This window comes from Budorcas taxicolor, chromosome 5 (assembly GCF_023091745.1).
Source record: "Budorcas taxicolor isolate Tak-1 chromosome 5, Takin1.1, whole genome shotgun sequence".
In the NCBI taxonomy this organism is placed as follows: Eukaryota; Metazoa; Chordata; class Mammalia; order Artiodactyla; family Bovidae; genus Budorcas; species Budorcas taxicolor.
The window spans coordinates 157,461,072-157,477,200 of NC_068914.1; the positions used below are offsets into that span (position 1 = coordinate 157,461,072).

General features: G+C 51.4%; 1 protein-coding gene across 3 annotated transcripts in view; it reads right to left on the reverse strand.

Annotated features, from left to right (window-relative positions):
* TTLL1 (TTL family tubulin polyglutamylase complex subunit L1) overlaps nt 1-16,129 on the reverse strand; it is a 41,101-nt gene that overhangs the window by 20,463 nt on the left and 4,509 nt on the right. The window contains exons 1-3 of one of the 3 annotated variants that reach the window (XM_052640673.1): nt 10,572-10,673; nt 10,186-10,259; nt 5,963-6,079 (exon numbers count right to left, since the gene is read on the reverse strand). In XM_052640673.1, the coding sequence (XP_052496633.1) occupies nt 5,963-6,075 (113 nt within the window). In that variant the 5' untranslated portion in view covers nt 6,076-6,079; nt 10,186-10,259; nt 10,572-10,673. Of the gene's footprint in view, nt 1-5,962; nt 6,080-10,185; nt 10,260-10,571; nt 10,674-16,129 lie in introns of those variants that run through there. The other 2 variants (XM_052640672.1, XM_052640674.1) reach the window with 2 other exon arrangements.

Below are 16,129 nucleotides of genomic sequence, written 5' to 3' on the forward strand. Positions count from 1 at the left end.
CACCTGTGGGGTGGGCACGCCCTCCGGGACCTTTTCCCAACTGAGACTCCAGATACTAAGGGATGTGCCAGTGCTGGTCAAGTCTGGAGTTGGTCGGCCCAATTTGGTGATGCGCGTGCCGTTACTTTCTTCTGCTGTTTCTGTTTTTCTTCTTTTAATGACTGTATATTGAAATTAAGCCAAGTAATCCTCTACTAAATATTGAAACTGTTTGTGTATAATGTTTCTTTTGTTAATGAATCCTTCGAACCTAAAAGTGACCAGGGATCCCCCTTGCATTGGGAACATGGAGTCTTAGCCACTGGACCCCCAAGAACTCCTTTTTATGTTATATGATATCCTATTTTACACTGTTGCCACAACAAGAGGAAAAAAAAAAAAAGCAGCTGTAATTCCTGAATACTATCAAATGTTATTCAGGGTTCAAATCTCCCCGATAGTCCGATAAATGCTTTTCAGAGCTTTTGCAAATGAGAAGCCAGGCCTTCTCATTAGTTGCTCTCTCTCATGTCTTTAAATCTATACTTTCTCCCCCACCTTCCTTAAATTTTTTTTCTAGGCAATTTATTTGTTGAAGACACTGGCTGCGTGTTCTGCAGGGGTTCTCACAGCTTCCTTGTTTACTCTGCTCCCCGGGGCCCTGCACTTTCTATAAACTGGGGGTCAAACCTGGAGGCCCAACAAGCTGCAGGTGGGCGGGGAGCAGAGCTGTGGCCGGGGCAGCACGCGCTCCCACAGGCCGGCACATCCATCCTGGAGCCTTTCCCCTCGGGATGTCAGTGACTAAGCAGCTCCACCCAAGAGAAATACAATGTGACCCACGCAGCTGAGTCATACGGTGAATTTTCTAGTGGGCACATTAAAACAGAAGTTAAAGAGGCAAGAATAATTTTAATCTGACTCATTGGAAAAGACCCTGATGCTGGGAAAGTTTGAGGGCAGGAGGAGGAGAAGGGGGTGACAGACGATGAGATGGTTGGATGGCATCAGCGACTTAATGGGGCAAACTCTGGGAGACCGTGAAGAACAGGGAAGCCTGCCACATGCTGCAGTCCGCGGGGCTGCAAAGAGTGGGACACGACTCAACGACTGAACAACAAACAACAGTTCAACATCTTATCATCTCAACATATAATCAACACAGAAATTAGTGGTGAGGGACTTTACACTCGTTTCTCCAAGCTGGAAACAGCAGCGTACACCACTCGGGCAAATACACCTGTGTTTGCATCAGTCACACGCAAGTGCCCTCTCGCCCTGTGGTCAGCGGCTCCTGTCCTGCACAGACGTAGATCCTTATTTCGTGAGGGGTTACAAAATGGTGAAAATTCTCCTTTCTCATTCCTCCTTCATTTATTGGCAGGAATGTTTCTATGAGGAGAAATTTTCCTTCATGGACAATTCAGACAGCCCACGAAGGGTTTCTCCAGGGAAGACTGAGTGACTTTTTTCCTGCATCAGTTTTCCAAACGGTGAGCTGGCTCCCTGCCCCCCACCCCCAGACCAAGAATGTGTGACGAGCTATGTTCTGGGCCCCTATCACTGCAGAACAAACGACCCAACGTTCGCTACCTAAGATAACCACCATGGTATGCTATCTCTAGGTTCTGTGGGGTCAAGAATTTGGGCGGGGTGTGGCTGAGCGCTCTGCCTAACGCGGCACTGAGGTCACTCAGGGGGATTCAGCCAGCTGGTCTGGGAGCCCGAGCAGGCTTTGTCCACAGCTGGCACCTTGGGGGGGTGCGGTTCCCCCACACGACAGTCCTGGGACAGGCAGGCTTCTCATCTGACAGCTTGAGGCTCCGGCTGGGGCTTCCCACACAGGAACTAGAAGCTGCCGGCTTCTTAAGGTCTGGGCCCCGACAAAGAACACACTGACCATGTCCCACTCGTCAAAGCGATTACAGAGCCCACCCAAGGTCAGGAGAAGGGGACAAGACCCTCCTCCCACCTCCAGAGGGAAGTAGTATCAAAAACACAGCTATTTGTAGAGGGGCGAGGCTACACAGCATATCTTACGAGATCTCAGTTCCCCGGCCAGAGACTGGACCTGGATCACAGTAGTGAAAAACACTGAGCCCTAACCACTAGGCAACCAGGGAGCTCCCCACTGTGGCCATCTCAAATGTGTCACAAATGAGGCGGGTGGTAAAGAATCTGCCTGCCAGTGCAGGAGATGCGAGACACAGGTTTGATCTCCGGGTCAGGAAGATGCCCTGGAGAAGGAAATGGCAACCCACTCCAGTATTCTTGCCTGGAGAATCCCATGGACAGAGGAGCCTAGCGGGCTACAGTCCATGGAGTCACAAAGAGTTGGATACGACTGAGCAGCAGGCATGGTGTTTGGTTTCAGTTCTTTAGGGGGGCATGTTTATGAACTCATAGATTCAAACACGCATCATGAATTTCAATCTGTTTCAGTTAATTCTTACTGAAGCCCTAGTTCTCCTTATTTTGGGCAGAAGGAACTCTCTAAGTTGCCTTCTGAGTCTTATTAATGTGAATCTAGTAGTCCTCGACCACGTCTTTGCTTTCCCATAAGACAAGCTACTCTGAGCTCACCTTGTACAAGCCTTCCTGAGGCCTGGCGACAGACACTTCTGCAAGGAGCAAGGGAAACATTCACCTACTGAGTAGCCTGACTGTTAAAGGGTCCCAATGCTCCACCCTCCTTGTTCTATATCCTGTGTCATTTTGTATCAAGTCCCTTCTGGAGAAGTGAAATAACTTTCCCCTTGAATTTGAGCCAACCCAATGCAGTTCTTTGGGCTTCCCTGATAGCTCAGTTGGTAAAGAATCCACCTGTAATGCAGGAGACCCCGGTTCGATTCGTGGGTCGGGAAGATCCACTGGAGAAGGGATAGGCTACCTACCCCGGTATTCTTGGGCTTCCCTTGTGGCTCAGCTGGTAAAGAATTTGGTTGCAATGTGGGAGACCTGGGTTTGACCCCTGCGTTGGGAAGATCCCCTGGAGAAGGGAACGGCTACCCACTCCAGTATTCTGGCCTGGAGAATTCCACGGACTGTATAGTCCATGGGGTCACAAAGAATCGGACACAACTGAGCGACTTTCACTTCACTTCAATGCAGTTCTTTGGCCAAAAAGAACGGCAGAAGTGATGGCGTGCCATTTCTGAGACTGGCCCTTAATGGCCTTGAGAGCTGCCACCTCTCTCTTGGGCCCCTGACACCCCACAAGCCCAGACTAGCCGGCTGGAGGGATGTGAGAGCTTTGTGGAGAGGAGCCCCTGTTGTCCTGGCCAAGGGCATTCTAGACCAGCCAGGTCCCGGATGACCCGCCAGGTGACAGTGGATGCTGCGTGAGCCCAGGCAGGGTCAGTGGAGCAGGCGAGACCAAGAGAACCGCTCTGCCAAACCGACAAACTCATGTTAACGGAAAGTGGTTGTTTCGAGCCCCTAAGTTTTGTTTTTTAATATTTATTTCTTTGGCTGCGCTGGGTCTTAGTTGTGACACATGACACACGTACATTCGTTGCGGCGTCTGGGACAGTTAGTTGAGGCATGCGGGATCTAGTGCCCTGACCAGGGATCGAACCTGGGCCCCTGGCACTGGGAGTGCAGAGTCTTAGCCACTGGACCGCCAGGGAAGCCCCCAGGCCCCTAGGTTTTCTGGCGCTTGTTCCTCGCTGTCTGGCAATGGATGATCCATGCACTCCCTCCAGCACGGCCACTGTTTACCTGTTTCACGCTCCGTCTACTTCCTGCCCATGTGCAAGGTGTTTTTGCACAGCTGTTGTCAGGATACAAATACAATTTCATAATATGTTTTTCTTCTCATTTATTGTTGTTCAGTTTCCCAAACTGTTTTACGATCATCACAGTATTTTAACGGCTGCACTTTAACCTGCTTGGTTACTGTATTACCTTTCCCCAACCGGTTAATATTTAGCTGTTTGCAGTAATTTTCCCTAACCGATTTCCAAGACCTGACGAGACACTCAGTGCTTCAAGCATGAGCTCTCAACATCTCCAAATATCCAGCTCCTATTAAACTGGTCAGCCCTTCCCTCTTCTCACTCTTGGGTTCAGGAGAGCTCCACCCCGCTCAGTGCTATCCTCAGCCTGGATGGGAGGAGAGTTTGGGGGAGAACGGATACACGTATATGGCTGAGTATATATACACGTATAAGGCTGAGTCCCTTCACTGTTCACCTGAAACTGTCACAACACTGTTAATGGGCTATGCTCTGATACAAAATAAAAAGTTAAAAAAAAATAAAAGCACTCCAAAACCCTTCTCAGCGTGAAGACAGCAGCACTGAACTCCCCCTCACCCCCCACCCCGGCATGAGAAGCCGAAAGCACACACTGAGTTCCGCTGGGTCCACGGCACCAGGCAGCAGGACACGAGACAGCAAGTACTAAAAGCTGTCGTGCTCAGCCTTCCTTTCAGAGCTCCCGTGAAGCAGGGTTCTGGATAAATGACGTCACTTTACCTCCGAGAGGTGAACCATATACAGACGCTGACCCACTTCACAAACGCCCTCCCTGCCTGCCGGCCCCGCTCCTCCAGGGGCAAATCAGGTTTAAAGAGCAGGTGACTTCAGAGTTGTCGGGAGCACAGCTCATGTCATCCCTCCGTCCACTGCCGGAGCTTGGGGGCTGGGGGTTGCCCACTGTGCCCGGGGCCCGGCCACGCGCCGGGGAGGCTGAGAGAAGCCAGGCCGGGTCCTCAATATTCCAGGCTTCGCAGGGACACCGACAGGGGACAGGTGGGGAATCACAGACATGGCGTTTGCTGCCACCTGAGCAGGGTAGCCCGGGAGGGCCTGCGGGGCAGAGCTGGCTTCCAGGGCACATGCGCTGGTGCGTGAGGGAGGTGCCGGTGGGGCTCCTGCCCTATGCCAGCACCACCTCACATTCCGTGCTCCCTGAAACCTCAAACAACCGAACCTGGGAAGACAGGTCAAGGCCTCCGCGAACAGTGGGGTGAAGGAGCCAGGGCTGAAGCCACACGTGGCTCGGGCTCCAGGGTCTGAATGTCTAACACCCGGGTGCGCTGTCTCTGGAGGGTAGGCTGAGGAGAGGCAGAAAGCACAGCGTGTACGAAAGTGCAAAAGAAAGACAGTGTTCTCAGTGGGTCAGTGGGGAAAATGTGCAGCCTGCTGCACTGGCGGGGGCAGCGGGAGAGAAGGGAAGGGGCTGGAGAGAGGCCGAGGACCATCTCTCAGGGCAGCGGTAGGGGGAGTGAGCCTTGGGTGGCAGCAGGGGAGAGTCAGGGTGGAAAGGCCCCTGCAGGCCGTGAGGTGCTCCCCCACCAGCCCCCCACTGTCCCCCCAAAGCCTCGCTCCCACGCTCTGCACCCAGGAGCTGCTGCAGCTTGGGGAAGCGTTCTGGTGAGTAACCCGCCAGGTGTGTGGATGCTGTCCCGAGGGAGGGAGCAGCCCAGGCCTGGACCAAGCAGGACAGGGGAGCTCACCCAGAGGAAGTGGGAAGACTCCGTAGGACTGAGTGTCATGGGACTAAGTGTCGGAATGCTACCTTTCCAGCGTAACTGGCCCTTCCGGGATTTCTCAGTCTGCCAGCACCCTGCTGGCCTAATGACCCAGTGAAAGGGAGCAGGGAGCCCTCCCACAGTCCTCCCCACCCCCCACGCCACCCCACAGGACGCTAACTTCCCCCAAGGTCCAGGCAACAGGGCACCTCTGTGAGCAGCACCAGCCCCAGGGCGGGGGCTCCTGTTTCTCACCCAGACGCACACCACGCAACCACACTCGCGGGGCTGAGACGCCCCCCGGGCCTCCTGAGAGCCATGTCACTCGAGCATGTGCACTACCCCAGGGCCGCCTGCTCCTGCACACAGAGGGCCCGGGACGAGAGTGCGTGCAGTGGGGGCGGCACACGACGCGGCGGGGCCTTCGCGGGACACTGCCCCGGGACACGCCGCCATCACACTCGTGAACGGGCTCGGAGGCAAGAGAAGCCTGCCTTCCATACTCACCAGTAGAAATTCCAGTCCTCGTTTTCTGTCACTTGGACCCATCCTCTCTTCTCAAAGTTATTTATCAGCACCGACTTCTCGATGTCAGTGACCCACTTCACTTTTCCTGCCATAATCCTGGAAGATAGTGCCTCATGAGAGCCATGAACGTCCACGCCTCACCTCCGCTCGCCCGAAGGAGTCCTCTGTGCGCCGAGCTCCGTCTCCCCGACAGAGGCTCTCAGCCTGGATGAGGTCTCCCCAACACACCCCTGGGGGATCCTGCCACATCTGAAGGCATCTCGCTCGTCAGGACCAAGCGGGGTTCAGGGGAGGCTCTGACACCTCGTGGGCAGAGACCAGAGAAGCTGCTTGACACCCCACAATGTGCAGGATGCCTACTCACCCCCGCACAGCAAACCGCCCAGTCCCAAATACCAGCTGTGCTGAGCCTGAGAGTCTGCTCAAGCAGGAAATGAAGGCTACACACGTTGAACGGCAGCTGTGGCAGGCGCCACGAGGGGCCATGCCTGGGCAGTGGGGGCTGGGTCAGCGGGTGGGAGGGTATCCTGGGCAGGGGACCCTGGAGTTGACTCTGACGGGCAGAGATGAGAGTACCTGCTCTAATCCGTGCACCACCCCTCACCCAGCCCCTCAAGCCCTGCTTATACTTTCCCTGCGGCCCTCCTGCCCTACACCAGTGCACCCCTTCACAGTGGGTGATCTCAGCGTCTGTCTGACCACATCGCTCCTGTTTAACAACCAACGTGACTCCCACCGCCCCTAAAATGTGCAGTGCCCTGTTCCTCTCCTGCTTTTCCAGATGCGTCACGCACCACCGTCTCACTCACCCACTGTTCTGGCCAACCCGGACTCCCGTCTACCTCAGGACCTTGGCACGTGCTCTGCCTGCAGCACTCCAGCCTCCCTTCTGCCCAGTTAAGCTACTGCCCGCTTGTCTGCAGGCAGAAGTGAGTGTCACTTCCCGCAGAGCCTCTCTGACTCTCCAGACCAGCTGCCTAGCCCCTCGGCACCTGTAGTTCTGTCCCTGCTTGGGGGGCAGGAGTCGCCTCTTTTCTGTCCCCGCTTCGTGCCCAGGGCCTGGCACATGCCTGGCACACAGCAGATCATCACTTCAGGGAGAACGAGCGACCGTGGTCCCAGGCCTGGCAGTGCCACCGTGGGACTCTAGGCTTACGGGACCTTTCTGCACCTAGTTCCTCCTCTGAATTTGTGGGTTTTGAGCTGTTCAAGCAGCCCAGGGTTCCAGGCTCCCCCAGCTCCCACCAGACCAAGTCTGCCTTGTTACACTCCTGAAGACAGGAGGGGAAGGGCTTTCCCAGCCCAGGCTCGAAGCCCTGGGGCCCCATGGACGTCGAGGGCCTTTTATGAAGGACGCACATCCTCCTTGTCATGGCTTCACATTTGGAGCAACGTCACCAGGCAGAAAAAAGCATGGGATGTGGAGGTGGGGACTCCGGTACGCGCTGCCTGGGAGAGGAAACGGGAAGGCAGTCTCTGAGAGTGTCTGTCCACCAGGTGCAGCTCGGGGCGCTGCTACACAGGGCAGCCACACCCTCTGCAGGGTGCCCAGTAGGGCGCGGCTGTGGGCAAGCTCAGCCTGTGGAGCTCGAGGCCCAGCTCTGCCACGCACTCGCTGTGTGACGCTGGGCAAGTTACCTGACTTCTCTGAACTTGTTTCCTCATCTGTGAAACGGGGGTGACGACAGTATTGACCTGCGTCGAAGGTGAAAGTAAGAAGTAGACGAGTGAACACGCGTCAAGCACTGAGAAGGGCGCCTGGCACGGAAGGAATCACGTCGTCATCCCTGTTTACGGATGAGGAAGCCGCGGCTCCTAAGAGCCAGTGTAAGAAAGGACCAAAGGACACGATGGTGGCTTGAGTGACCCTACTCTAACGTCACTGCTTCTTCCACAGCCCATCACCCCTTCCCTCTGTGAACGTGGCTTCCTCAGGATGCCGCCAACGCTCACAAGGTCAAAGTGAGGGGTAAACGGAACCGGTCTCTGCAAACGCTAGGTGTCATGTAACTGCCACGGGAGGCTGCTAACCTATCAGCCATGGTCCGCGTGAAGGTCAGCAGCCCCTGCCTCGGGGTGACGCCAGAAGCTCCGCGAGGCCCCCACCTGCTGGCAGCTCAGTCCGCACCCGAGCAAACCCCACCAGCCCGGCCCGCACAGCGGTGTCGAGGCCGACTTGGTGGGGGGGGTGTGCTTTTCTACTACAGGCAATTTGCAGGCACTGTTTTGTTTTTTATACAAACCAAAGGCTTGTGGCAACCCTGCATGGGGCAAGTCTATGAGCACCATTTTTCCAACAGCGTCTGCTCACTTCCTGTCTCTGTGTCACAGCATTCCTATCATATTTCTAACGTCTTCATGATCACCTTTCACTTATCTGTTTTGACCCTACCATGAAGCACGTGGCATCTTAGTTCCCTGACCAGGTATTGAACCTGCGCCCCCTGCACTGGAAGTGCAGAGTCTTAACCACTGGACTGCCAAGAAATCCCTCATTATTGTCTGTTTGCTACAGTGACCTGTGATCTTTGGTGTTACTACCATGACTCCCTGAAGGCTCAGGTGGTGATTAACATTTTTTAGAAATAAGGTGAAAGTCACTCAGTCGTGTCCGGCTCTTTGGGACCCCGTGGACTACACAGTCCATGGAATTCTCCAGGTCAAGAATACTGGAGTGGGTAGCCGTTCCCTTCTCCAGGGGATCTTCCCAACCTAGGGATTGAACCCAGGTCTCCTGCACTCAGGCGGATTCTTTACCAGCTGAGCTACCAGGGAAGCCTTTTAGCAATAAGGTATTTTTAAATTAGGGCTTCCCTGATGGCTCAATGGTAAAGAATCTGCCTGCAATGCAGGAGACCTGGGATCGATCCCTGGGTTGGGAAGATCCCCTGGAGGAGGGCACAGCAACCCACTGCAGTATTCTTGCCTAGAGAATCCCATGGACAGAGGAGTCTGGCGGGCTGCAGTCCATACGGTCGCAAAGAATCAGACATGACTGAAGCAATTCAGCAGCAGCAGCAGCAACATTTTTAAATTAAGGCCACGTACACGGTTTTACGGAGAAGGCAATGGCACCCCACCCCAGTACTCTTGCCTGGAAAACCCCATGGACGGAGGAGCCTGGTGGACTGCAGTCCACGGGGTCGCTAAGAGTCGGACACGACTGAGAGACTTCACTTTCACTTTCATGCATTGGAGAAGGAAATGGCAACCCAGTCCAGTTCTTGCCTGGAGAATCCCAGGGATGGGGGAGCCTCGTGGGCTGCCGTCTATGGGGTCACACAGAGTTGGACAAGACTGAAGCGACTTAGCAGCAGCAGCAGCAGCAGCAACAACACGGTTTTAGACAAGTAGCTAATGCCTAGAACAGTCTGCAGTATGGTATAAAGTTAACTATTATACCCCAGGGAAGCCAAACATTCATGTGACTTGCTTTCTTGCAACAGTCACTTCACTGGGGTAGTCTGGGCAGGAATCTGCAGTATTTGGGAGGCCAGCCTGTAATCTGACTTCACCCTGAACAGCCCTGCCTCTTTGAGGGATCCTGTTCCGACTCTGCCCCCTAGAGTCCAACTGCAGACACAGGATTTGGGTGAGAATCAACCCCGAAGCCAGGCAGGGCCAAAACCACACCCCACGCCCTGCACTTTGAACATCAGCCTTCCTGGGCGGCCTCATCCCTGTCACAGACGTCCACTTGGAGATGACGCAGAAGTAAGAGCAGAAACGTAACGCAGTTGCACAGGCAGCGCTTTATATCCACACTGTGCTCCAGTCACAAAACAGGCAGAAGATGCTTCCAGGGGCACGACCCCAAACCCAGGAAGCCGGATGGGGCGAATACTCCTACCCTCACTTGAGTGCCGCACTGTACCGTTACCCGCTTTATCGTGTCCGACTCTTGGCGACCCCATGCACCGCAGCCCGCCAGGCTCCTCTGTCCATGGGGACTCTCCAGGCAAGAATACTGGAGCGGGTTGCCATTCCCTTCTCCAGGGGATCCTCCCCACCCAGGGATCGAACCCAGGTCTCCCACAGTGCAGGCAGATTCTTTACCGTCTGAGCTACAGGGAAGCCCCATCCTCACTTTACAGCAGGAAGTGGAGCCGCCAAGGAGGGGCAGTTTCCTCCCGGCCCCCTGCCCTCTCCTTCGGCCACCTGGACAGGCGGTCACCAAGGGAAACATCTCACGCCTGACCTACCATAGGTATTTATGGAGCCAACAGGAACATCCAATTTCTCTTCAGTTTCCCTGACTCTTGCCTCGGGTTCTTACCTAAAACAAAACGAATACACAAATGATTGGCACAAAAACAGATACAAGGATCAGAGAGCCCGGAAATAAACCCACACAGCCTACAGCCAATTAATCTTCGACAAAGGAGGGAAGAATGTCCGACGGTGAAAAGACAGTCTCTTCAGCAAGTGGTGCTGGGAAAGCTGGCCAGTTACGTGTAAACCAACAGAGTTAGAACACACTCTCACACCATGCACAAAGATAAAACGCCTTAAAGACTTAAATGCGAGAGACAACACCATAAAACCCCTAGAAGAGAATACAGCCAAAACATCCTGACGTAAACGGTACCAAGGTTTTCTTAGGTCAGTCTCCCAAGGAAACAGAAATAAAAGCAAGAATAAACAAATGGGACCTAATCAACTTATTAACTTTCGTACAGCAGAGGAACTCATAAACAAAATGAAAAGACAACTTACGGGCTGGGAAAAAATAATTGCAAATCATGTGACTGACAAGGGCTTAATTTCCAGCCAAATAAATAACTGTTCTCAAAAAAAGATGAGGTCATTCAGGTCAGCCTTAATCCAACGCCACATACTCTTACGAGATGGAAAGCTGGACGCAGACACACATGGGGCAGACAACACCCTGCGAAGACAAGGGGACACACAGACAGACACAGAGGGAACGCGGCCGTGGGAAGACGGAGGCGGAGGTTATAGAGCTATGCTGCCACGATGCCTGGGGCTCCCGGAACTTGGCTGCCGCGAGGACCCACTCCCCTGGAATCCTTCAAGAGAGCACACCTCTGCCAACCCCCACCCCCGCTGATTCCAGGCTCCTGCCTCACGGAGCTGCCCAGTTTGTGGCACTTTGACACTGCAGGCCTAGGAAACCAACACAAGACATGACCATCCTAAACACTAGGGGAAAAAGAAGAAGAAATTCACACACAAAAGGAGCTGCATGCATACGAATTTTGGAAGCAGAGCATGGTATAAAGTGCTGAGCAAGAAGACAGTCATTCGTGGTTAGAAGGGAAAGAAAGTAAGGCCCCCTCTCCTTTAAAAGAACCTCTTTTCAGAAATACACCAAATCGACGTGGACTCCACCACTGAGCTGATGCAAAGGCACCTTGAGAAGAGAGGCAGGACGGAGGCGCCCTCCACACCCGAGGCTCAGAGACCCGGTTCGCTCCCGCACAGAAACGTCTGAGCCACGGATCCTGGCAAGTCCTTGGGGCCTCAGCCTCCCCAGTGCAATAAATGGAAAAAGAAAGTGACAGCCCCTCAGCGGCACTGCAGGGATTACCGCAAGGTCAGGCGGGCGTGGCCCTGGCACACGGCAGGTTCTCCGAACAGTCAACTGAGTTTGAATCGAGTGTGTCAGGCGGAAAGAGTTTGCCCGTGAAGCTGCCCCTGATTCGGCCCTGCACACTCCCGCCACTGGGGTCCGGAGACCAGCCCACCTCGCGCAGGAAGTGATGACATGTCTCTGTCATCACTGAAATGATAGCCACCACTCACGAAGCACCAGGACACGCCGGGCTCCGGGCTGGGCAGTCTGTGCAGATCCTTGTCTACTGGGCACGCCGTTACAGCTCACCTGACGTCCGGAGGCAGGTACTGTCCCCACTTACAGCCGGGAGAGTGGGGCTCAGAGAGTAAGAGGGAACGCACACAGCCTCCCTCCCACATGGGATGTCAACCCTCAGTTTACATGCAGCCCCCTTGTCAGGCATCATCGACCACTCGCAAGGCAGCAGGTGGTCCCCCAGTGCCGGGGGCCAGTGTGAGGAACTCCGCCCATGGCAAAGGTCATGAGGAAGGAGGCTTGGCATACGCAAAGGCGTGATCAAGCCTCAGGAAACCCCCTGTTCCCGAGCATCTACCCCAAAACCAGAGTCTGTTTTATGCTCTCACCTACACTTCTGACTTTACGGGGGGCTCTCCCCCATAACCGTTTCTCTCGGAGAAGGAGTAAACGTGCAGCTCCAAGGCAATAAAAATTCCTGGGCGTGACAAGAGTGTTTCAGCTGACAGATTCCTCTAAAGGTTATCTACCCCGCCTGTATAGGTTCGTCCGGCCACATGTGATTGTTTACAGCCTCCCAATCTGAGAGGCAAGAGATGTTTTAGACTTACTAAAGGCAAATTCTTTTGGGGAGTTGGAAATTATTAGTATAGTGGGTTGGTTAGGAATTATATTAGTGAAGGGTTTTTCATTTGTTGTGCCAATAATTGCTGCTAATTCCCTGCCCTGGGTGTGACAAGGATGTCTTAGGTCAAACCTCTCTGCTGACAGACTAGCTTGTGTGACAGGATTATCCATACTCCTGCCACTATGCACATGATTGTTTACTACCTCTTAACCATAAACAGCACAGAGAGTTTTGGAGTATTTTGAGAGTCTTAATTAGCATAGGGCTTTTCTCATTGTTGAGTCAATGATTGCCGCCAGGCCTCCATATCCTTAGGCACCTGGGACTATATTAATCAATGTATTGGGAATATAGAAGAGGAAATATAGTAGTTTTAAGGTTAGCAATACTAGACTTTTGAGTTAAGGAATTTTCTCTTTTGTAATAGATCACTGTACTTTGTTATAAATCACTGTGTCCTTGCTATGTAAAAATGTAACTTTATCACTATCTTAAGACTAAATAGATCTTAAGGGGAGCATTGGTGAAAGGATTTTCATTTGTTGGGCTGATGTTTGCTGCTAAATCTCCATATTCCCTGCCCTTATAATGAATATAACTAACATACAGGAGAACTAAGTATTAACCTTTAAGCATATAGGAGAAATAAGTATTAACCTTTAAGATTAATCATGTGAACCTTGGGTTAAATAAATTCCTTTCTTGATTGTAACTCACTACACCCTCACCCTATAGGAATGTAACTTTATTTGGAGGGTGGTGCCTGGTTTAAGAAAAAACACCCTTGGAAGAAATAAGTTTTTTGGTTATCAGAAAGAAAGGATCATAAAATGTCAGCAGGGCTCACTCATGGCCAGAAGATGATGTAAAATCCCTAAGACCTTTTTATGTGAAGCACCTGATTTTGATAAAGGTCAGGACTGCTGACCCCCACGTGACTCTGTATTCATCCCTATGTGTAGCAAAAGGTATATAAGCAAACCCAAAAATAAAGAAATCGGATCAGTTTCTGGAAAGACTGATTCCCCCATGTCGTTTCTTTCTTGCTTCCCGTTTTTCTGGCTGAATTCCCATCTGGAGCATGGATGCTATTCCACGTAAGCCAAGCTATTCAGCCTCTTTTTCTCCACTGATTTTCCTATTACACTCTCCGTTTCTAACCTCTCTATATATCTACAATTAAATATGTATTTTTCCAAGGACGCCGACGCCGTCCCCACCTTCGAATTCCCTGGATCCACCGGGGCTGGACCCCGGCAAGTGGCACCCAGAACAGGCTATTCGAAGGTAAGTTCCCCCAGCAATTGGGTCATCAGCCCTATTGCCACCCCCTTGGAGCAAGTAGGGTCATCAGCCCTATTGCTCTGGACAGCTAGGGTCATCAGCCCTGTTGTTCCCCCAGTGTAGAGTGTTCGGGGACGGATAGGACCCCACTTAGGGTGCCGCGGACCCCCCTGTAGGATAGACAGGGTGAGTAGGAGTGGGAAGTGTTGAAGGGTTTAAGAGAAACCTGGTTTTGTAGAGGCTGAAGGAAACCTGCTTTCTTAGGGTTGAAAAGAAAACCCCCCTTGCAAAGGTAAAACCTTTGTTGAGGCAGACTTTTCTATAAATCTTAATTTTCTGACATGGGTAACAGTGAGTCAAAAGAAAGACAGCTTTTATAAGAGTAATTTTGAAGTCATTAAGTAAGAGAGGAATTAAAGTTAAGAAATCCAATATTCAGTCATTTTTTCATTTGTACCAGACCAGTGTCCTTGGTTTCCGGAAGAAGGACACTGTGAACTTAGATACTTGGGTGAAGCTAAGGAAACAGCTAAAAACTTATTATACTTTACATGGGCCTGTAAATGCTTTTGCTCTGTGGAATATGATTAGAAATGTTCTGGACCCCCGTCATGAGGCTGTTAGATAGACTATGGGAGAGGCTATAGCGGTGGTTGGTAGTGGGTCTCCACCTTCTACGCAGATCATATTTTCTGCCATTGGTGAACAAAAGGAGGGACACTATACCTCCCGGGGAAGGAGAGGACTTACAGGACGCTGCGGCCGGGCGCCCTGCCGAGCCACCTCCCCCTCTACGCAAACCTTTAAAAATTTATCCAACATTTTCTGATTTAAGGCGACCACCCCACCTCCACATACGCCTCCCAGTTCAGTTCAGTTCACTTCAAAAGCCTCCCAGAACATTGCCTAAAGTTGAAAAAGATAGGGAAATTTTTTTTAAAACAAAGGAGCGTTTAAAGCAGAGCCTGCTGCTAGCAGAAAACCCCCTCGGGTGGGCCTCACCCAAGCAAAAAAAAAAAAAAAGAGAGAAAACGAGAAAAAAAAAAAAAGGAAAAAAGAAAAGTAATCCTAACAAAAAGGATTCTAAAAATAAAAAGTGTTTCTCTTGTGGCCAAATGAGGCACTTTGTCGGCAGTGTCCTGCTAAACAGAGACAACAAGCCGTGCCAATCAACCCCAGGTAGCTCAGGCCTAGACCTCAGTTCCACCACCGCATCAATATTAACTCCTGTGGCAGTAACTCCGATTCCAATGGTCGTGGCTAGCCCCCTGCCTGAGGACATTCTGGACTTGTGCTAGGGCATAGCTCGATTTCTTTTCAAAGAATATCGGCCTGGTGTAGTAGATTCTGGTTATACTGGGAAAATTAAAGTTTTGATCTCGCTGCCTACTAAAACTGTGCAAATTAATAAAGGCCAAAAAATAGCACAGCTTTTGCTTTCAGATAGGAAAAACTTTGACTTCTCAAGCCAAGAGCCCCAGAGGATTTGGATCTAGTAATCTAGCTTTTTGGGTGCAGAAAATTACGCCTTCTAGGCCTTTAACAGATCTTTACTGGCCCAGCTCCTGGCCCACCCATACTACTGAAAATGAGTTGATGGGATTTTAAAAAGTGGTATGCGGAGTGGAAGTGCTGCAGAGGAAAAGGTGAGGGAGAGTTTAAAACCTTGGAGAGTAGTGAGTTCCCCGTTGTGGGAGATATTCAATCAAAGATGGGATGGTTGCTTGTCATCTAAAAAGCTATAGGCCAGATTTAGGTTACAAAAGGATAACTGGAGAAGCTTATAAAGATATTGTGCAACACCTCTTTACTTGCTTCTCATAGTCAGGTCTGCCAAAAATTTTAAAAACTGATAATGCCCCTTTAAAGCTGCGGAGAGGTTGTTTACTAACTTTAAATGATTTCCAGGGAATTCGAAGGTGGGGACGGCGTCGGCGTCCTTGGAAAAATACATATTTAATTGTAGATATATAGAGAGGTTAGAAACGGAGAGTGTAATAGGAAAATCAGTGGAGAAAAAGAGGCTGAATAGCTTGGCTTACGTGGAATAGCATCCATGCTCCAGATGGGAATTCAGCCAGAAAAACGGGAAGCAAGAAAGAAACGACATGGGGGAATCAGTCTTTCCGGAAACTGATCCGATTTCTTTATTTTTGGGTTTGCTTATATACCTTTTGCTACACATAGGGATGAATACAGAGTCACGTGGGGGTCAGCAGTCCTGACCTTTATCAAAATCAGGTGCTTCACATAAAAAGGTCTTAGGGATTTTACATCATCTTCTGGCCATGAGTGAGCCCTGCTGACATTTTATGATCCTTTCTTTCTGATAACCAAAAAACTTATTTCTTCCAAGGGTGTTTTTTCTTAAACCAGGCACCACCCTCCAAATAAAGTTACATTCCTATAGGGTGAGGGTGTAGTGAGTTACAATCAAGAAAGGAATTTATTTAACCCAAGG